Raw genomic sequence first — 23,712 nt, 5'->3', positions numbered from 1 at the left:
AAGGAAGCACTTGACGTCAAAGCTTTTGAAGCCATGTCCTATGAACAGTTAAGACTATGGCGTTTTCATTTACATTTAAGTGTTATGTATTCGCTGTACGATTGCTCTAAGAAAATAACTATTTTTTGAATGTTAATAACTGTGATTGAACAATCATTTGTGTTAACTTTTGTGAATTGTCTGTTATATGTTGCATGGCACATTCACTCCCTTTAGGTAGGTATTGACTATGAGTAATTACCTGTGGGTGACAGCCCACTGCACTTGGTAAATCGTCACAAAAAAATCGACCAAGCCTGTGAATTATGGGAACGATTCCACTGTAAGATTTAAACTTGCTGACTGCATGCAAAGCCAACCAAAGTGTCAAGGCAGGGAAAGTGTGTCTCTGCCCCAACTCTCCTCGAGACCAAAATCTAACATTTTTAATACACAGTTTCCAAGTTTACTAGGGAGAGGCCGCCAATCAGTGGCGTGATGCAAAATGTTGCTTCTCCGCACCACCACACAATATGATGAGGAGTACCCAAGACCTCAATTTCTCACAAATATGAATTGGTATTGAGCGGAATGGGGGCCACCTGAAGGGTTTTGAGCCACTTGGAAGGTTAGGACCCCTCTGCAGTACAGAAGCCTGCATTACGCCCCTTCAGCCGGCACAGGGCACTAGGTTGTCTTTTGAGTTCTGTAGGCAGCCTACTGAATGAAGCAGGCCTAGCAGGGCAGTACAATGATTGAAAATGAGGAATATTTTACTGCTGAGGAGGGTAGTTGGTGTCAGCAAAATGTCTCTGTCTTTCAGTGTACTACTTTGCTTGCTGTGTTCAGTGGAAATTGTAAACAGACTAGCATGACAGCCAGTGAGAAAAAGGGCATGTGCGTCACTAAAAAAGAAATTGATAAAAAAAAAAATATATATATATATTTATATATATATAGATATATAGATATATATTAAAGGAAATCAAATTTGTATATATGGGGATGCGCAGCCTCTGCAAACTCTCCCGATCTCATGCTGAGATCTGATTGGCTGCCAACACTTCAACAAAGAAGTGTTGCCAGCCATCTTGGGACTTGGCTTTATCCAGGGCTGTGCACAACACAGGGTTGGGTGGTTATAAGGGGTTGGATTAACATATAGTAATGAAAAATACTTTACGTTAAAATAACATAGAATTTCACTGAAAAAAACAAAGGTTACAGGGACATTGTAGTTAGGAAATAGAATTTAAAAAACCTTAGCAATTCACCGTCAGGTTCTAAATTTACTTGCACAAAACCAGGGAAATTTCACAGTTAGAGTTATTTCAAGTAACTACAGTTCACGTCCCAAGGTAACTATAACTTGAGCCCCGGCCATACACTGCTAATTACCTCAGATATTACAGCACTCATGACAACTTTTATGAAAGTCAATAAAAATATCAATGAAACATTAGAAGTCAAATTATTGAAGAAAAAACTGTGGATGGCAGGGGCACTTGGGAGTTGACAGTGCAGACATTGCGTTCCCGCAATTGATCTGGGCTAGAGTGAGGTACACTCGGTGTAGCACGTAGCATGTAGAATTGAAGGTTTTTGAAGTGGGAGTTGCATGACTCCTGTCATGGGAATTCTAGGGCAATGGCTGATTCTTTTTTGTGTAACAGGCGCTGAAATTCCTCCTCCAAAGTAAGGCGAAACGGGGTCAGTGATGACACTGCTAGTGTGCGGGTGGCTTTATAAAGCCTGGTGATAAGGTAGAGGCCTGAGCACATCGTTAAAACTGTCTGTAGCACGGGGTGAAGCATGAGCTCCATTGTTCTAACGTTCCAAAGAGCAAAGAATGAGTGAATGATTTGCAAGTGGGTGAGGAACGGCCCGGGGGGATGTCATAGTCTGATGTTAGCTGGGTATTAGTTAGTGGAATTGACTGGTTTGAAAAAGGTCACCAGTTGCAGTGATCAGATGGGCCGCCCAAGGGGTCAATTCACGGTGGGTATAGTATCCAGGAAACGAGTTGGAGTGCAGGCGCGTACATGAGTGTGTCTGGAGCAATAAGGTGGATTCTAGATATGCAGGTGTGCACCACAGTCACCTGTATGGATGGTGAGGTGGGGGGGGGTGGTGTTTTCAGAAGAAGTAGGCGATGGATCGCAGAGAAGGGCATTATGCCGTCTGTGATGCAGGTCTCCCCAACATGGCTGTTGCCTGTCCATCGGGATAGCCATTGTAGCTGTGCTGCTAAATAATAAGCTTCAAAGGATGGGGAGTCCAGCCCTCCTTGGCCTCGTGGGAGTTGAAGTTTGTGAAGGGCCATGCGGCGTCTCCCAGCACCCCAAATTAAGTTACCCAGAAATTAGTCAGGTTCCTTGAAGAAGGAGCGGGGAGGACATATGGGGATGTTAGTAAAGTAATTAAGTAGCAGGTGGGGCAATATGACCGTTTTTGCAAGTGCTATCTTGCCTAATGGGGCCAAGGGTAGTAAGTGTCAGAAGTGCATTTGTGCTTTGATGCCCATTAGGGTGTGCTGCAGGTTACCTTCAAACATGTCTGTTGGGTTATGATATAGTCAGATGCTCAGGTAGCCTGCCCCTGCCACCGGAGAGGAGTGGTGCCTAGGTGCACCTGGAGGGGTGGCTGATCAGTATACAGTGTATAGATTGTGGATTTGTCACAGTTCACCCAGAGTCCAGTGGCCTTGCAAATTTCATCCAAGGTATTGCAGATCAGAGTGAGATCTAGGGTTATGTCTCACACGTAGATGAGAAGATCATCCGTGTACAATGACACCACATGGGTCCTATCTTCCAGAGGTATCCCCCAGTCTCTGCCCTTGTGTCGAAAATGTAGTACCAACAGTTCCATTGAGAGCACGAAGAGTAGCAGGACTTGTCTGGTTAGCCATGCTAGTAGCCGGCCTGCCTTATCTCGCTCCATGTGCACCTTTGTGGCCTGTGCAGTGAAGTTGAAGTGGCGGCGACACTCCAAGAGTTGTGCATATGTAGTTTTTGCAGTTGCCAGCCGGGGAACTTCTTCGGGATTTTGGTCGGCAGTTTTCTCAGTTGAGCAATGCAGTTTTCAGGTGGCATTATTTCCTTATCTAAGGTTCTGCGTACCACCCTACCAGCTGTTGTATGCAGTGACTGCGGTTGGGGGCTTTAAAAGTGTCCCATTCAACCAATGATGTTGAAGCAGTGGCATGTTTTCCGTAAACTAACATTGTATGTGAGCACCCTGCTCTTCCCGAAAGGCTGGGTCGTCTAGGTAGTCTGGCTGGAAGCGCCATGTGGTTACCTGTGGTCTGGTTGATGTCCGTTTTATGTCAATGTAGTGTGCGTCATGATCAAATACCACATGGCCTAGGTAATCGTCGTGCTGGAGAAGGGGAGCCAGTGAAGCCGTGCATAGGAAGTGATGAATCAGGACATGTAATCAATGTGGTATTGAGTATAAGGAGCAGAGTTTGACAGTTGGATTATGTACACGCCAAGGGTCCACTAGGGACCAGTGTCTTGTCCAATTAACGAAGCATGCAGTCTGTGTGTGTGGAGGGAGCGTGGGAGAAATGGGTGAGATCTGTCAAGATGAAGATCTAATGTACAGTTGTAATCCCCTCCCAGTATCCACGGGAAGGCTGTTTTGTAGGCGAGAGTAAAGGAGAGGGTGTCCCAAAAGTCCCCTTGATTAGTGTTGGGGGTGTCTATGCTGCAGAGCAGCAGGGGACGGTCATCAAAGTGACTCACCAGTAGTGCATAACGGCCGTCCGTGTCTATGGTGGTGTTCAAAACTTGATAGGGGACTCCTGGGAGGATCCAAATCAGGGCTCCCTGGGCATATGTAAAGTAGGTAGTTGCGTATATTTGGCCTCTCCAGCACCTGCAGTAGTTCTACCTCATTGCTTGTGATATGCATCTCTTGTAGGAGAACAATGTGTGCATTTTGCCTCTTTACACAGGAGTATATGGCATACCTTTTGTGGGCAGTGTGCATACCCTAGACGTAGGTGTGGCTCCTCCGCTAAGGCGAAGGAGCGCCCCTCCCCTGCCAGCAGCTGCAAACCTTTTAATACAAAACGATAATAAACTATGTTTATTATCGTTTTGTATTAAAAGTGGCAGAGCATTCGGGGTGACGAGCCCTGGGGGGAGTTCACAGACCCCTCCCCTCAGTGCGCATGTATGTTTGGCCAGCCGCCTCGAGCCGGCAAAACATACATGCCCACAGGGCTCTCTCCAGCCTGGCACTGTGTAGCTGGGCTGGAAAGAGCCTGAACAGGCTCCCAGTCTGCCTGGGAGCGCCCTGCCTGGGTCCTCCCAGCCAATCCTGACGCTGCTCTGAGCAGCGACAGGGTTGGCCGCAGGGCAGGCTGGGAGCCCGTGCCTGTGGCCTGGAGCAATGACAGAGGAGCAGAGGAGCAGAGCAGCACGGCGCGGAATTAAGGTAAGTTTTTATTTTCTATATTATTTTATTTTATTTCCCTACTCATGCGTCTCGTCGCCCGCCCCTTTTCCCTCCCACAAGCCGCAACTGCGTGGATGTTTAATGTGAGGAGATGTAATGAATTATAGGAAGTCTGCATGGGGAGTGTTTGGTACTAAGGACGGTGGAAACATGAATGGCCAAAGTTCACTCGGTAGTGGCCTGACCTGGACCAGTAAATGTATATATAGTCGGTGTCATATGTTTGCAGCAGTTTTGGTGGGGTGACGATGGAGTAAAATTGAATAGATAAAACAGAGAGGGCCTACCACAATAGCAATAAGCCCAAAGAGGGCCATTCATTGCAAAACTTCAAGGAACTAGGGTGGTGGGCACTAGCTCAGATGTGGTGTTTGAAGAAACATTGAGAGTGCCCTACTGGTAATAGAGTAAAGGCGTGCGAGGTCCATGGCTGGCACCCGGAGGAGAGAGGGGGGAAAACAACAGTGGTGTGATGATGGGCATGTGGCAAAGCTTCAACAGATATCATAGCATAATTGACAACAATACATTATGATCCTATCTGAGTGTCTGCTGTTGGCGGTGGTGTATCAGGGTAGGATTGGGATCCCTGCTGGCAGCTCTCTGACATGTTTGTGTCTTCGCCTGAAGTGAAGAGACGAGGGTCCTTTTCATCATCGGTGTTGCTGTTATGGGGTGTGAGGTCTGCCGCTGCCTGTCCTCTATGAGATGTTCTAGGTTTGGGGATACAACTGCGATTGTCCACTGTGTTCTTCCTGCTTGGGAGCGGCTTTATTTCTTGCTTTTGGTTTTGGGCGTAGGCTGGCGAGGTTTGGTGCAGTCTGATGGTGTCACCCCATACTGTTGCTCTGTTCAGTCCCAGGCCTCCTTAGGATCACTGAAGAACAAGGTGGTATCATTGGCAATCATCTTGAGGCGGGCTGGGAATAAAAGCAATTATTGGATTCCGTGCTAGCGTAGTCGACGTTTAACCTCTTGAAAAGAGGATCTTTGTTGCTAAACTGTTTTGTTGTAGTTGGGAAAGAGAATAACAGTTTTGTCTGCTACCCTGAGGGAGCCAGTCTGGCGAACATCCTGGAGAATGGAGTCCTAATCCTTAAAGTGGAGATGCTTTGCCAGCATGGGTCAAAGAGGCACCCTAGGTAACAGACGACGGGTTGGTACATGGTGTGCTCTCTCAAGCGTGTAGAAAGGTGTGAGTTCAGAGGTCGGGTGTAGGATCTCAACCAGTGTTCAAGATATTGGAGGGGATCTTGGCCTTCAACCCCTTCGATTATGCAGATGTTATTCCTGTGGGAGCTGCCCTCAATGTCATCTGCCCTACCCTCCAGGAGACGGACCGGATCCTAAAGCTCCTGTATAGTGCACTGGTTGTCTTTTACTATGGGTTGGAGGGCGATCTTCTGTCCCTCGCCCTCAACTACTTTGTTGGTGAGTTTACGGTGGTCACCTCTGGGAAAGCTTATGTCTGCAGCCATGGTGCTCAGATACGTCTCCACTGAAACTCTAGAGTGCTCTATGGGTGCGAGCACTGGGTCTAATTTCTCCAGCTGTGATGCTGATGGCGTGGCATCTTCTAATCGAGTGTCAGGTATGATATCGGTCGAGGGCAATGGCGCTCAGGCTTTAGACTTCTAAGAGGTGATGACGAATCAAAGTCTGCCCCTGGTGTGTGTCACCAAGGAGGTTTGTCTCAAGGGCATGAAGTCCAGTAGTGTGGTGGGAGTAGGCTTTGTTTCTGTTTGGTGGGCTCTCATGGGGTTGAGGAGGCTGAAGCCCAGTTCTGCCGAATGAAGGTCTGATGGCGGTCCCGGTGTTCCTCCCCTGCTGGCTACGGAGGAAGCTGTGGTTATAGGAGTAAGCTTCTGGGCGCCTGGGTAGATCAGGCTCTGAGCGTAGTGGTACATGTCATAGTGGTCTACTTGGCATGTCATGGCATTTAGTCGGCATCGGGAACAGCACTCCCAGGGCTGTGCGGGGCTCTCCGCTCCCAGGTGACCACCGTCAGAGTGTGGTGTCATGACTCACGGAGGGGCCATGCAGAAACCTGATGGACAGGCCCGCGTGACTCCTGATATGACACAAAGCGCCTCGGCGCCACTCTGTAGTGAAATGGGTCGGGCATAATGTAGGCTGCTGATGGTGGTTGTTCTCCTCCTGTGTTGCGCAGTGTCAACCAGCTCTGTCCTCAGGGGGCCAACCCCAGGTGAGTCCCACTACATGCCTCGAGTATAGTGCAGATGGGAGACCCTCGATTCGTGTGGTACCAGTGTGCCCCCAGCGTTGCTCCCACGGTCCACAGAGGCAAATCCTCCACTGCGCGTGCAGTCACCACGGCTGGGACTCACCCTAGCCAGGCCACGATAATCTCCTCGGTGCCCCCACACAATCCAGTCGGGGCCAGCAGTGCAGGAGCTGCAGGCGTGTCCCTCCCCACCTCGGAGAAAGGTCAGAGGCTGGGCGGTGAGAAGTCAGCCAGGGAACCCGGAGAGGAGGGGCCACCCACGATTCGAGGGTCCAGGTAAGGCAGGAGGGGTCCGACACCTCTCCCGGCAAATGATGTTTCATGGCATAGAGAGGCACCACGTGAGGGAGTCTTAGTCTGCCTGTGGCCCACACAGCCTGACTCACAGATGGCCCTCAGTTGAGCCAGCCACGTTGTTTACAGGCAGTCAGCAGGGTCTCAGGGCAGCGTGGTCGGGGCACCCTGGGAGCTGGAGGTTAAGGTTCTGCCCCCCCCCCAGGTGCCACTCCGATGGGGTTCACGGCAGGATGATGGACCATTCGCGGGCTGGCAGAACATAGGTTCAGGGACTCTTGCCCACCATCTTGGCTGGATTGGCCATGCCCCCTACATTTAAACATGACTGTATTTCATACAATATATTCATACAGAAATAGCGGATTTTAAGCAACAATAAATGTTGGTGATTATATATATACTTTGAAGTAGGGAACTAGATTTAGATGGAGAGCAGCTCCTTTCTATGAAGCCCTCTACAGCATCACTGATACTCTAAAACTGCTCACCTCAAATGCCTGTTTTTCTAGCAGAGATTGTAAGAATAGGATAAGACAGATAGATAGATATAGAAATATATGTTATGTTAAGAGCCGTGTGGATGAAGATTCCACAGTAAAGATTTCATTGCTTTACTTAATTAATTGAAACACAAATGTAATGTTTACACAGTGTGTAAAATATTACATTTAACGTTGACATAAATGGGCCTCCTCATGTTTTCTGTTTGCGGTTTCATTTTACATGTGAAGTGACTGAACGGAATCCAGTAAGCTCTGCGGTCTCGCTTGTACTGTATATTTTAAAATGTTGCTCATGTTTGTTTTGCAATGTTCCTTCCTTCAGCAGATGTAACTGTATTCAGTTGAAGCCCGCGTCCTTTGTGCCAGCGGAGGTGTTCATTGTTTTTATTCTGCTTTTGTTTTCTGTTGAAGTGCATAATAGAGTTTTATTCAAAAGATGTAGACAAAATTCATTTTACCATGTGAAGTGTTTTCTATTTTATTATTGGATAGCCCAGTTTTATTATTGGTTAGCCCGAAAATCATATAGTCATAAAGTGCATTTCTTTCTCACCACAGTGACTATACAATTTCTCTGTCCGAAAGTGAATGAAAACCCCTCCATTTGAGAGAGGAGGCAGTATTTTCACTTGCGATCTATAAAGGCAGATTTCATGTCAAACCTCTTATTACCACAACATATTTTTCAGATTTCCTCTCTCTAGCTTAAACCGAGCGTTCCTAATGACAATTGCTCATTGAACCATTATTTGCTGTTTTTGGACCGTAAGAGCAGTTCTGGCTATTGAGTGGATCGGGGCTCAGTTACTACTGCCATTGTTTATTTGCATGTATTTACATTGTTATGCGTATTGTGAATTATCTGCCTAACCATTATCTTTTTGTCTTCTGTACTGATTCTTGAAATTTAAATTGAACCGTGTCTCGTGTGGTTTTTCCGCTGTGGATTTTCTTGTATGAATTTTCTTACGTGGGTTTCTCTAGGTTTTATTGTAATTTGTACCTAATTCTAACAATTGTCCTTTTTAATGTCAAAAGCACTAACAGATGATATAGAGCGTCATTTAGATCGCAACAGTATATTCTGCTGGTGCAGGGCTTTTGCAGTCTATGCATCTTCACTCTTTGGTTTTAATGATTATGTGACAGACACGTCTGTTCTGGAGGTGTTTGAGATGGCTAATCAGCAATATGCATGAGAATAAGAAGTTGCATTTGTGTCTGTGTCTGGCTGCCTATGCAAATATTCATTAGCACTTCATTTTTTTAAATCTCACCTAAGCTCTTCTTTTAAAGATATAGGGCCAGATGTACGAAAGGATTTTACCCATTCTGTGTCTATGGGAAAAAGCTTTCCTACATATGGCCCTTAGTCTGCCTGTTTTGCAAAGAAAAACTTTTATGTAGTATATTTTCAGGTGTAGCAGAACTCTCAGTTACATCTCTTGTCTCTTCTCCCCGCTCCTTATACCCCTTATTCCTTACCTCCACTGTTTAATTTGTAAGGCCGAACATTCCGTTTAGATGCCCTGGGCTGGTGCTGTTGAAAACTGTGTGCTGAATACCAAAGCTGCCTAGTCTTAATTCTCCTTCAGGCCTCTTTAGTACACCACCAGTCACTGCCCCTTTATCTCACTCTTGTAGGTTTGTCTCCATAACTACTTTCTCCCTCCCACTGTTTTTCTTTCTTTCTCTTCCTCCTCCACCCCCCCCCCCTTTTTTTGTTTTCTCTGTCTTACTCTGGAACAAAGTTTGTTGAGTAAAAATAAACACTGGTCCGAAAAACTGAGTGTCTGTGGAACCCACCTTAAACCACTAGCTTAAATTTGGCGCCGCTTACCTCTTTTAGTACCCTTACCAAACATCTATGACTCAGATAAGAGTAGCCCAGTGCTGCTGCCGTAAGGTGTGATGTCATCAGCCTCTGTAAATCCAGGCTCCTGCAAGCAAAGTGAGTTGATAGAATTTGCCAGTCACTGCAGCACGCATCTCCCAAGGAAGAGAGGAGCTATTTTATTACTTGGTTCATCAAAGATTCTGACTTAGGAACGCCCTTAAAAATGTTGGTAACTTTGATTATAATCCCATTGTCTTGGACTAGCCTCCACAATTGAGAGACATTTGAATCCATCCTTCTGGCCCTTATCAATGCATAGATGTAACCTACAAGATGTTTCATATAACAGAATGTTACTGGCTACTCTGGGTCGACATGTGCACCCTCTGCCTCCTCACGCACTCTCATGTCAATCTGTTTACTATTCCCCATGTAATCATGGAATGAGTGAGTGAATTATATATTTATAAAGTGCACAGTTGACTGGATGCATCATTGCAACATACTGCAAGAAAAGAATGAAAATTACAAAAACAAAAGAGAAAACAAGTACCTAAGATCTGCCGAGCGGCAATTGGCAGGCGGTTCTAATGTTTTGCTCTAGAATGGAAAAAGCCAACACCCAGTTTGGTGGCCACCTAAATGGGAGACCTTAGGAAGCAGATGGGATTCTGATAGCAGTGGTCTGAAAGAGATGCAAAAAGAGCTTAGTGTTAAGGTATGCGTAAGGTCCCTTGCCATTAAAAGCTAAATTGACCAAACACAAAACCTCCAACCAAATACTGTCTGAGACAGGGAGAAACAAATGTTGTAGTGCACTTTTGAGACATGGTTCAATTTCCACAATCCTACTACGAGCCTAACAGTCATATTCAGTGTGCACTGAACATTCCTGATCATGCCACATGGAGGCCTAAGTTAGCAGGCACTGGCAAAAGACAAAATAGTGGCTTCTTCTCCGGCTTTTGCAGTGACTGAGATATTAAAGGAAGAATTCCCTTCATCAATCTCATTTGAAAGAAGCAAGCAGAATTGACTGCCCTATCACGCGAGCTAGTGTCAGTTCTTCGTCCATGTGAAAGCCCAGGCTCTTAATTTTATCCATAAAGAAGGATACTAAACTCATATAGATGAACCAGAAAGTAGGCCCCCACAGCTCGTCCTTTCCCAGGATTACAACATCATTCTTTAGGCATTACATTTCGATGGCCAAAAGCAGGTCAAAATCCGTGGTTGGAGTCCTGAATGACGGTCATTCTGCAGAATCACCTGATTGTTGTATGAACAAGAGACTGCACATTGTACTACTGTCATGTGAGGAAGCACCCTTCAACTGCATGACAAGGGTAAACAAGCATTGGTAAAGCCAATAGGTCTCTGGTACTAAAGATATATTGATTTTGGCAATGTCCTTTAGCCATGTTGTTCAGCAGCACAGCTCCTGTGCAGCATGCTGAAAGAAACAAATATTATTATGTGGCCAGCGCTGGCCATGTCATTGTGCTTTTATTTTTTTTGCTGGTGGGATGGGAGGCAACAAACGGGGAAGGAGGAAGTGTTGGTGGAGCAACACAAACAATAGAGGGTGTAGGGAAAAACATGCAATGGCTCATTCAGCTCTGGCCGTGCCATTATGGTTTTATGTATTTATTGTGAGGTGGGAGGCAACACAGAGGGAGGGGATGGAACATAGAAGGAGGGAAGGCAGGAGGCAATACAGAGGGGGGGCGTGGGAGACAAAAAGAATGGAGGGCGAGTTGGGGGTGAGAGGGATAGACTGGGAGCAAGTACGCGGACAATGGAGAGTGGAAGGAGGGCACGCTGATAGACAGAGGGTGAGAAGGGCTGAGGGGAACCAAGAACAAAGACAAAATGGAAGGAGGGAGCAGGTGAGGACAAACAAAAACACAGACAAAAGAAGAAGGGAGGGTGGATGTGGGAAAGCAAAAACTTGGACAATAATAGGAGGGAGAGCAGGAAGGATGGTGTAAAACGATTTTATGGATTTATATTTTGTGTATCATTAACAATGTGTAATAAGTATTTTCACATGCAATATAAAATCTACAGACTAAACTGATACAGATGTTTTTAAAACAAGTTTTCTAAGATCGGTAGAAGTTTATCAATGTATTTTAGTTTTAGGCCACATTTCCGGGCAATTGCCATTTTAACTACGATGGATGTTGTCCCTGTCACTCATTAAGTGATTTTCCTACTGCGTGTATCGTCTCCTCACAAGCTCTGCAGCACACAGTCAAGCTGCAATGTACTAGAATATTTTTTGCTGTTGTTATTGATCTGTTCATGATTAACTCAGATGTAACTGGCAACCCATTATGTATTCTGCTGCTTCAATTGAATCCATTCATTTAAATAGTGTGACAATGTAAATCTACTTTGCTTGTTGGATGGTATTAGCATAGAAGGTGTTGATTAATTATTCAAGAAAATGGGATAGTGCTTCAGCATTGAGGTAATGACGATTATTTTTCATGTATGTGATTGGCTGAACAAATGATGCATTTTCACACTGTGGTGATTCTGCAGAAGTTCTCATCTTCTATTCAAGAATTGTATATAAAAAACCCTTGATTTTGAGGGTGAGACAGAAGACTTGCCTTTTCTACTAGGAATGTGGCCCATTTTTTGGGGGGATTTTGCTGCTCATTGGGACTTTTTACTCCCTGTATATCTCTGTAACTAAGCGCCTTCATGGCTTGGATTCTGTACCACTTATTTTTTAATTCGCAATAAAACCTTCTAACTTTTCATTGATAGCAAACTCAAATATTGATTGGGCTCATTAAATTCAATCAAGTTTAATGATTTGTATTTTGATTGATTGTGAAGCTTTGGAAGTTGCCATAACACTGAGACACGTTACTCATGAAATTGAGGTTGAATACAGTCTCCAATCCAGTAATTGTGGGAAGTTTGCTTAAGGTAATTTTGAGGGGTGTCTAATTTTGCAGTACACTTTTGCTCCCACAGAGGCAAGCAACAACATGGACAACAATGGAGACAGTTTGAGTAGGGGCAAAGAACACGGACGAGGGAGAGAGGTTGGAACACAGACAGGGACAGAGAAGTACATGAGGGAACTGGATGAAAAAGAAGCACTCTGATAGAGTGCTTGAAAACAAAGAAAAATGTAGTACACAAAACAATGAGCAGTGGGAGGATCCATGCTCTAGGGGAGGGACAAACACATGAAGAGGAAGGAACATAGCAGCAACTGACCAAGAAGACATAAGCGAATGAGAGTGACAATTAAGCCAACCAAGGGTAAGCAGTAGGTGGCCTCTGAGCCTAACGTTATAAAATAAAAGGTCTTGAAGCACCAGCGCATGCGCTACCCAGGCAAAACCTAAAAAGCCCTTTGCACTGTTTTGTATGATGGAATGAAAAACAGAATAGAGGGATCCATTTACAATGATGCCAAACTGTGTTCTCCTCTGGCTGTCTGAAGTACAGAAGTTTACCCCCTGTCTCTGGCCCCTTGATACACACCACTTGGGCCCCAAACACCCCTCCCACTTGACATCTAGGGCATAGTTATTGACCCTTTTGCTCTCCTCTACCCACCTGTCATAGTCACTTCCATCTGCATCCTCTACCAGGCTGTCCAAGGCATTCCTGCCTGCCCCTTCCCCCAAACTACCTGAGGAAATCATGTGTGCCACCTTCCTAATTCCTTCTGAGGCATTCCCATTACCCAACTCCATCAGTTCCCTGTGGCACTCCTGCATGTCTCCCCTAAAGCACTCTCATGTGACCCCTTCTGGATTTCCTCCCTCAGAAACACTTCCCTGCATCACCTCTTTTCCATGTCACCAAACCCCGTCTCATCTGACCTCTCGCTAGTCGTACTGTCCTTCTGCAAATGTCGAAGGGAACCACACCTACAGGTCCAGCAGCAGCTTGCATGTGTGGGAAAGAATAGGTAACTCAGAGTAGGAGTCTGGACACCAGTGGGAGTCGGGACAAAAGTGGAAGGCAAACTTTTGTGTCTATGAGCATCTATTTGCGTTTGCATGACTGCATGTGTCAGTGTGTGTGTGGTTGTTTTCATGGATTTGCCAGTTTATATGCATGGTGGCTGCATCACAGTGATAATTCATGGCAACTTGAAAATATCCATGCCATGATATGTTTTGCCACTTCGACTAAAATGCTGGCCCCCTTATAATGGTGGTTATTCTTGGTAACTTGTGGTTATCCAAGACATGATGCTCATTGCCATTCCTCACAAAATGCTGGTCCTTGAATGATCTTGGTACTTTGTGTCAACTTGGGCATCTATGACATGATACTCAGTCCTCATAAAATGCTGCCCTGACACAACTGTGGTACTTCTTAGCACCTTGAAGTTATCCATGGCATGATGGCCATAGCCTAGCTCTCGTAAAATGCTAGTTCTTATATTATGGTAGCATTTCTTGGTATCTTGGGAGTACACACAGCATAATGCCCAACTGGGCAACATGCTGGGCCTGACACAATAGTGGTAACTCTTGGAAAATTGTGGTCATTCATAGCATTATGCAAACCACCAAATAAAATGCTAATAAAAGTATGTTGTCCATTGTCCATCAGAGCTCCAGGGCATGATGACCATTGCCACTCCTTGCAAAATGCTGGTCTTTGCATAATTATTTTTTGACTCAGTTTGTGCATCTCTGGCACGATTCTCAGTCCTGGTAAAATGCTGGCCCTAGCACAGTTATGGTAAATGTTAGCACCTTGTGCATATCCATAACACAAGGCCCATTGACTAACTCTGGTAAAATGCTAGTTCTCATTTAATGGTGGCATGTCTTGGTAACTTGTGAGTACACATAGCATAATGCTCAACCCAGGCAAAATGCTGGTCCTGGCACAATAGTGATAACTCCTGCAAAGCTGCGATCATTCCTAGCGTTACGCAAAATAAAATGCTAACACTTACATAATGGCATGTTATCCATTGGTCATCCCTGCTAAAGTCCTGCTAAAAACATGGCCTTTGTATAATAAAAGCCTTTGCATGGAATGATGTCCACAATATTAAAATGATGCTCCTGTCAAAATATGGTAATTCTTGCCAACATGGGGCAGCCATTGTATGATGCCAACCCTTGCTAAAACGTTGCCCTCACATATTTGTGGTATTTCTTGTTAACTTTTGGGTATTAATGCTGGTCTTAGTAGACTAGTGGTAATTCTCTGCATATTGTGGGTGTCTAGTGTTTGAAGGTGTGAACCATATTTCTGCCCACTGTATGACAGTCATAATTCCTACGATATTGTCATATTGTGATGATCCATGGCACAAATGTTCCATCCATGGCACAGTGGTACTCATATAGTGTATATTGGCAATCCTGACATTATGGTAATAATCCATGTTGTACTGTGGTCATTCATTGCACACTCATCACCTAAATGTGGTGGTAATGCAAGGCATATTATTATCATCATTGGCACAATGGCGGTACTGACATTATTGTACTACTTCTTGCCACACTGTGATGATTCCAATGCCCAATTGTAATAATTATTGACACATATGGGCATCCATGGCATATAAAGATTTTAATTCATGATCAATTAGGGACATGTATGTCATGATTGTGCATACTTTGGCATACTCCTGCCCCTGGCTTAATGGGGGTAACTACTGTATAATGTGGACATACAGGGTGTGTTGTTGCTGAATGAATGAAAGTTCAATTAGGCTTAAAAGACTCAAGAAAACAGTGAAAGTGAACATATGTAATAAGTGTAGCAGTATACACAGTAAATCATCCCTCTATCTGAATCACAAGTCAGACAGGATGCCTCGGTTTTAGAGAGCGAGTTGGGCAAGGAAAGATGTACTGCATTTGTAAACGCCTTTTTCTTTGAAGGAAGTATTACCCTGCAGAGTTCTATCCTTCCCTAAAAGTTATTCAAAATAAAAGTTGGGCACAGTTGTGGGAGCAGCACTCCCCAGTTAATCGTACAACCAAATAGAAAGCGCATGCTTCCCAGAGAGACCTGTCCTTTCTGGCATAAGACATATAATAAAAATAGAAGTGAGCAAGCAATCAATCAAGTCACATTTGTAGAGCATGGCTTGTCACCCACAAGGGTATCAAGCACTTGCTACAGGTGTCAGTCGAAGAGCCAGGTTTTGAGCATTTCCTGAATTTGGACATTGAGGGTGCGGTTCAGTGGTGGAGGGGGAAGGCGTTCCAGTCTTTGGCAGAATGGTGGGATAAGATGAGACTCCCGGAACTGCAGCAGCGTTTGCAAGGTATCTGTGCAAGAGCATGGTGTGATGAATGGAGGTACCTGGAAGGTCGGTGGAAGTGCAGGCAGTGGTTCAAGTAGATGGGTCCTTGGTCGCAGAGGGCTTTATAGGTGTGGGTCACAGGTTTGAAATGGCAGCTTTTTTTTGATCGGGAGCCAGTAGAGGTCCTTCGAGTGCTGGGTGATGTGGATTATATTGGGCAGGTTGAGGACCAATCTGGCCGCCACGTTTTGCATGAGTTCAGTGGTGGTGCCTGCATAGAGTGTGTTGCCGTAGTCCAGTCGGCTGGTGATGAGGGCATGCGTCACTGTCTTTCTGGTGCAGATCGTCAGTCGTCATGTGAATAACCTCAACTAACCCAGATTAGCATCAGCATGTGGGGCTTCATGCAAAACAATTTAGAACACACATTTGGAAAGCATCTACCTAAAGAAAGTATTAAGACAGAGCAGTTGGTATCTAGAAAGAAAAGGCATACAAATTTCAATTCAGTCACATTGTCATATCTACCTATCCACGGTATGGGTCAGCAAGCAGAATCAGTCTTTGTCCTCAGGTCATCAATCGATCAGCAACACATCAGACTCTCAGTCAGAGAGTATAAGCCCAATGACAGAATTTCGAATCTCTTCTAAGTCTCTTCTTCTCGACAGCGGTCTGCCTAAATCTCTTCAAATCTAAACCTGGTCTCCTCTGTCAAGTTGTTACATCTAAGTCCCCCAAACTATCCCCTAATTCCAAACTGGTCAATTAATCGTACGTTATTACACTGTCCAATAGTGTCCATATATCAAACCCATGAATTCTAATATTTCACAGTTCACATGTCATTGATTGGTCTGCTTTACGATGTTCTCATCATCCGGCTCGTCAGGTATCGAATTTGTTGCATCTTCGTCTCGAGTCAGTGTCTTCATTGTTCGCGTCCTGGGAAAATACATCTCATGCACATTACACACAACTGGATACATTACTAGAGACCTCATCTCCTGTCTGGTGGTTCCCATAGAAAGTTTCTGCCAAGCATTTTATTAAAACAATGAGCATTTCACAGTTAGTTCACTCTGTCAGCATTTTATATTAAATGCTAAGAAATGCAGCTTCTGCATGAGGCCTGGCAAAACTAGGCCAAGACGCTTGCTAAGTAAAGGCCTACAAATAATAAGCAAGAACATAATTCATAACCCTTAATATGACATATTGCTACATTAATCTAATACATTTTCAATATTTCATAATTATTAATCATAAATTAGTACATTTCGTGAACATTGATGGCCATTCTTTGAGGTCACATTTTCAACTGTGCACATTATTTTTCTCTATGTTATTCATTTTCTACGAAATTCTTTATTCAAAATACATAAACACTCATGAATAATTTCTAATTAAGACATCTGCTTCAGCACTTTCAGTCGGGCCTTCCAGAAAACTATATGATGAAAGCACTTTTCCCCTTAGGAGAGGATCAACAGAGGCCATGGTGAGAAGTACAATGGGAGCTAGTCAATCTTGCACTCAGGGAAGACTGCAGCCATGGAGACCAGTTCTGCCAGCTCAAAAAACCTACGTCAGTGGCCATGATGCTTCAAAGCATACCCAGAGTTCCCTCACAGTCCCCCCTCCTTAGAAAAGCTTTAGGCCTGGCTTTGATTATTTCACAAACAACAGCAGTGTTTTTAAAGGCCATATTTCAAGAGAGTGATATTGTAATGTGAAGTATTTCAGTTAGTTCATAGGAAAGATGTTGTTCTGTGTGTGACAGGTGTGTGCTTGTGCTTTTGAGAATTCTATGTACAGCTCTCATGTTCATTACAGCTACGTTAGTGGTCTAGAACAGGAGTTTCCTTTTTTGTAACAACACCTACTTTTGTTCAATGAAAATCACCCTGAGCTACTAATGATATTAGTGTTGTAATGATAAAGACATCAGACAAGATTACATTGTTGGCCATCCCACATGTGATTACCAGCAGTGATCATCTCAGTGCATCATGCAGGTTTGCCAGCAGTAATGTCAAAATAAAGCTTTATGAGTTCTTAAATGCCCCTTCATGGGTAACAAGTGACAGTCATACCACTGGAACCAAGGAAATTATATTAGTAATGAGTTTGCCCAATTCCACATGCATTATCAATCAAATTTCAGTTTAAGTAATTTCAGAAATTGAGCTATCTTTCTTCAAACATCTACTTATGAATTCTGAATATACATGCATTTTTATATCAAATATACACTCAATGTTGCTGTCCATTTATTAATTCAACCAGGCAAAAGCTCCTAACTTTGGTTGGGCTGCACAAATGAGAACTACTTGCAGGTAGCTGGAGAGCTACCAGTAGCTCACAAGTTACTCATTGGAGAAGCCTGTTCAAGAAGAAATGGAACCTCCTTCTCAGTGCCAGTTAGTTTGTTCAGGGAACCCGGGGATCCATGAAGCCTACTCAGGGGTTCATGACTGCTTAGAAAATTAAATATTATTAACAGAATAATAAAGTCTATATGTATAAAGAAACAAAATGTATAATTAAACATTTAAAACATTCAATAAATGTGACAGACTTTATAATTGGAGGCTAAATGTTACATTGGTATCCTAAGAGAGATCAATGGAAGCAGTGCAAATGCATGAACAGAATAGAGTATGAATGATGAGTGGCCTCAATTGAATTTAGAAAAGCTCCAACCTTCCCATTACAATTTAGATTTTTGTTTACGTTTGTTTGTAGATTAAATAAAATATTTAATTGTTTGAATATTTGTTTGATTAAGGCGTGCTTCTGTTTTTTCTGTAATGTTTTGGACTTCAAATTATCATAAATGCTTGGGCTATGGTCCCTGGCTTCCAGTAATTACTCAGTGGAGGTACTTAGATTACAATAATGAGGCAGTAGGGGACTATGGGTTCCAGTAATGATTAAGTGGGGGGTCAACAGGAGTCAAAAGGATAAAAACCATTGTTGTAGGAGTGCTTTAATAATATATACAGACATAACTTTTAAATACATCTACTGAGATGTGGCTAATCCTTCAGAGATATGAACAAATCAAACCAGCACTGAAAGCACTATACTGCTTCCCAGGATCTAATGCTACTCTCTGCATAAGACTTCCACACAGAAACAAAGGTCTATACTATCTGCAGAAACTAGCCTTCCCATTACACCTGTTCAAACAACCATCAAACAGCATCAATGCATCTGCTCCCCCAATGCTCATTCAAGAGCTGAAACACAGCGCCTGGTCCCTGAGACTTCTGGGACCTGAAATCTAGAAAGCTAGAAAGCTATGGATTTCCAAATCAGGGGCAAATCAAGCTACCTCCTTCAGAAGGAAAGAAATATATCTCTCTACATAATTATATATATATATATACGATTCCCATCTGCCAGCCTTTATATATTAAGTCCAAACAATTATAAAACAACCACTCAGGCATGGATACGGTAATTCAGGGAAGATTTTATTTTCCTGGACTACTGTATCCATGCCTGAGTGGGTGTTTTATACTTTTTTGGACTTATTATTTTAGACCGGAGTACTTGTCTGGTCTGGCACCCCACCCCTCTTCGGGAGCAGTGGTCCATAACGAGCTGGACTGTGAGTTATATATATATATATATATATATATATATATATATATATATATATATATATATATATATATATATATATATATATGCATATATACATATATAAATATATGTGCAGACATGCTCCTTCAGGTCGCCGCTCCACTTGCAAGCGGGTGCAGAGTAAAGTGAGGACGGACCAACCAAAACTCCAATAAAAGGAGTTTTGTCTAGGAGAAGGATACTCGAACAAATGCTGGCAATTAACAAAGCAGATGCTATCTACCCCGTAGCACGCCACTTTCATGAGGAACATGATAGCAACAGTAGCCTATTGAGGTACTTTTGTATAGATCAGGTGCCCAATGACAACAGAGGGGAAGAAAGGGTAAAGAAATTAGAATCTAAATACATCATTGAGCTGCATGCAAATGTCCCTATGGGCATGAACAGGGATTAGGAATTATGGACACACATTGGATAAAGAATATATTGGCAGAATCCCGCTGCAGTGGGAACAGAGAGTTGTAATTTGGTTATTAGGATTGCCCTTTCAGGGCAGTATTATAGGGGCGATCAAATGACCTTGAAGATTAGTTTGATGATTTTTGCATTTGTATGCCTGAGTGAAATTGAGCAAGTCTGTCAGCATCTCATGAGATTTGAGTGTACAACGTTTAAGTAAAGAAGATTTGTGGAGTCTCAAGTGAATGGGTGGCCAAACACAGGATGCATACAGATCATCATGAATTATGGTGATGATTGTATTTTTTTTAACTAGTTTTAAATCGTTTATTTTTTTGTTGTTGTGTGTGATTAACTTAATTTCAGTTTAGTTGGGATAGTTTCTTGTTAAGTGACTATGATTATATTTCATTTAGGAATTCTGTGGTTAAAGGAATGGAAGGTGATCACATATTGATGAATAGCAGTCAAAGGCTTGAAACATATTTAAAGATGGCCACCATCATTTGATTCTATGTGGTTTATGTTGTGCATCAGCAGGAAATGTTTGGAATTTTGACACTGAAGAAGGTGCACAGCCATTTGTGATTAATAATATATATATATATATATATATATATATATATATATATATATATATATATATATATATATAGAGAGAGAGAGAGAGAGAGAGAGCGAGAGAGAGATATAGATAGTACTGTTTAATAATTCAAACATATCTATACCTATCTATAGCAATCTATATCTATCTACATATATAGGAGCAAAAAATTGCTGAGTCCTTCACCAACAATGCGGCAGACCAAGACGGGGTAGCAACCCCCTAATATACAAAAAACTAATTTCTCCAGCTTTGGTGATCATTGCTTCTTGCCAAAAAAATCAGAAATAGTCTCAGTCACAAAATCTTTACTGAAGGGAACTTTTAATGGCACCAAAAACCAACACGTTTCGCGAACCAAGTTTCCTTGATCAAGACTATTTCTGTTCTTTTGGCAAGAAGCAAGGATCGCCAAAGTTGGAGAAATTAGTTTTTTCTATCTACATATAAATATATCTACATCTATAGCTATTTATAGATAGATCGATAGATAGATAGATAGATAGATAGATAGATAGATAGATAGATAGATAGATAGATAGATAGATAGATAGATAGATCTTTAAGACTGTCTTTATTATAAACACTACTATATACTTAGATTTTTATAACTTGATAAATAGACTAATAACATATTTGACAAATAAGAGACATAAGGCTTCATTAGTTAAAGTAAAAATACTTTTAAAGAAAATGTGTATTAGAAAAAAAATGCCATCTTTGTGGACCCATGCTCTTCATGGTCATGGTCGATCTGAAAAACAAACACTGTATGAATGTACTTTGTGAAAGGCCGGTGCTCTTGAAAGGCCAGTAGAAATCCAGCAGTGCCTGTTGACTGGCAGGGATTTGGGGATATCGGTAGGACTGGGACGGACTCAATAACTCGTTACTCACAATAGTGAAAGGTTGACAGGGCCGGAGGAGAGTCAGTCACATAGGTAGCTGCAGAGGAGTCAGTTTTATAACTATCCATTACCAATAAAAAGGGAAGTAGAGCTGGTGAAGAGCCAGACACACATCTGGCACAGATTATCAAAGGCTGCTAAGGCTGAAGGTTTAACCAAGTTTTGTTGGTCGTGGTGCTTTCAAAAGGCCTGATGCAAATTCACTTTGATTCCTTATTGGTCAACCTACAGAGGATATCAGGCAGCCATTAATACCTTCTCAGACCTGATGGCTTACCTTCTGCTCTCATGGGTAAGGGGGAGTCAGCTAGGCGAGTCGCAGAAAACTGCCCCCCAAAGGACGTCATCAACAGGCAGAGGGTGAAAAAGCCAATTCCCACCACGAAGATCCTACAGGAGAGAAGGGAAAGGTGGAAATAGATTAACCAGAGAGAGGCAAAATGCAACGCTGGGGGCATGTGCGTTTTGTGGACAACTATGAAATGAATGTATAAAATGTCCTTCCTTTTTTAGCCCGTGGTAGAAGGATGTGGATAATGCAAAACTTGCACGCTTACGCTGCGATTAACATCTGGATACCACATACTAAAAAACATTTAGCCTATCCCTAGGTACAAAAGCACAAGGTCAAGTCCTTTCTTAAGGACATGGACAGCAAAAGTTCAATACCCTCATTATGCATGCTTAGAGGTATCTTATTCCATATAACACATAAGGCCTCATAACAAGGCTGGCGATCTTAAGACCGTCAGTCTTGCGATGGCAGTCGGACCGCCCCAGGAAGGGCGGTCCGACTGACCCCTTATGACTGTGGCAGAGCCACCATGGTCCAACTGCCAACACTGCCAGGCTGCAGCCAGCATGCAGCCTGGAAGTCCTGGCGGTTGTACTCTGCCAGGGCAGGCCTGCCCTGGGGTTTACGAGTCCCCATCCTCCAGCCTTTTGGTTGGCCCCTGAACCCTGCACTGCCCATGCACTTGGCATGGGCAGGGCAGGGGCCCCCATGCACAGCCGCATTGCGCATTTCACTACCTGAATTGCGGGTGTGAAATGTGTGCCACGTGCTGTCGCACCCGGTGCACCACAACATTGCTGCAGACTCAATGTCAAGCCGGTGTCAATGTTGTTGTGAGTGTTCTGCTGGGCCAGTCACCCACCACTCCTAATATGGTGGGCAAAAGACCTCCACTACTGGCGGTCTTTTGCCTGCAGCGGCTTCGGCGGTCCTGTTAAAGGACCACCGAAGTTGTAATGAGGCCCATAGTGTCACTACAAAAGTAGGGTTCTGATTGGAACCCCAATATTACAAATGTAAAGTTTGGAATAGAATATGTGAATTATAATCCTGTGCTTCATGAACCGAGCCATTGAACCAGAATTTGTGGCCTGTGTAATTTTTTTTAATGGCATAAATTGTGTGACCTAATATCCTGTGCTTGACACAGGTGCCACTTGTCCAGCACTTCAGATCTTTTTTGTGAATTTTCTATTTTACCATACTGACATATCACACACCAAATCACGGCTATTGCAATAAAGAACATATAACCAAAAATAAGACAGATACATTGGATTTGCCTATACTTGTTAGCACTGATGTTTTGCTCCATACCAGATCACTGAATAACCACAATATTGTTGCAAATAATCGGAATTGAAACTTTATATTTGATATTTATGTAGGTCTGTATATGGATTCCTGTTGCATATGCCTGAAAAATATATGTAAGTCAGTGCAGAGTTGGCAATACATGCTTCCATGTCTAATATTTATAACTGGATATCTGTTCTACCTTTTCTCCTTAAAGTTGTGCACGTCTCAGTGTCGAAGGGGCACTAAGATGCAGCTATTTGTACACTGAAATGTGAATGCCCACTTTTCCATTTAGAATGTGCTATCAGAGCAGACAGCTTATGATTGTTCCTAGGTTTGACAGATAGGTGGGAGCGTAGGCAGGGACCCCAGAAATGTCCTGTGCATCATGTGCAATGCATTGTAATGGAGCATGTAAAATTAAGGATAAGAACATTAGGAGGAGCAGTAAGGACATGTTTCAATGTCATTTTTTTTAGGTCCGGTTTTAGCCAAAACCTTCTGGTTTTAGTTAAATTATGTGTTGCATGTACTTACTTGTATGTGCTTTCATCCACCTCTCTTCATCCATTAGTGAGTTGTGTCATTCATATTTTGCTTCTGCCCCCTACAGCATAGAGCAGTGGTTCCCAAACTGTGGTCCGGGGACCCCTGGGGGTCCACGAAGCCTTCTCAGGGGGTCCGTGACTGCTTAGGAAATTAAATAGTATTAACAGATTAGGGGCCCAGCTTTCAGTAATGACTTAGTGGGGGGTCCCCGGATTCCAGTAATGATTCAGTGGGGGCTCCTGGGTTCCAGTAATGATAAAGTGGGATCCACAGAAGTCAAAAGGTCGGGAACCACTGGCATAGAGCAATGGGTCAGACAACTCAGCCATTGGTTAACTGCACTGTGACTAGCAGCATTCTGCTCGTTCACAAGGATCACATCTGTACGCAAAGTAGCTCCCTTTAATGCCAGGG

At 43.4% G+C, this 23,712-nt stretch overlaps 1 protein-coding gene across 1 annotated transcript in view; it reads right to left on the bottom strand.

Annotated features, from left to right (window-relative positions):
• Positions 1–23,712, bottom strand: part of MGAT5B (alpha-1,6-mannosylglycoprotein 6-beta-N-acetylglucosaminyltransferase B) — a 676,434-nt gene that overhangs the window by 510,554 nt on the left and 142,168 nt on the right. The window contains exon 2 of the mRNA XM_069200246.1: positions 21,433–21,545. Coding sequence (XP_069056347.1) covers positions 21,433–21,545 — 113 coding nt within the window. The remainder of the gene's footprint in view (positions 1–21,432; positions 21,546–23,712) is intronic.

Source organism: Pleurodeles waltl, chromosome 7, assembly GCF_031143425.1.
Source record: "Pleurodeles waltl isolate 20211129_DDA chromosome 7, aPleWal1.hap1.20221129, whole genome shotgun sequence".
Classification (NCBI taxonomy): Eukaryota; Metazoa; Chordata; class Amphibia; order Caudata; family Salamandridae; genus Pleurodeles; species Pleurodeles waltl.
The sequence above is the reverse complement of the archived record's forward strand: the minus strand, read 5'-3'. Positions and strand labels throughout refer to the sequence as shown.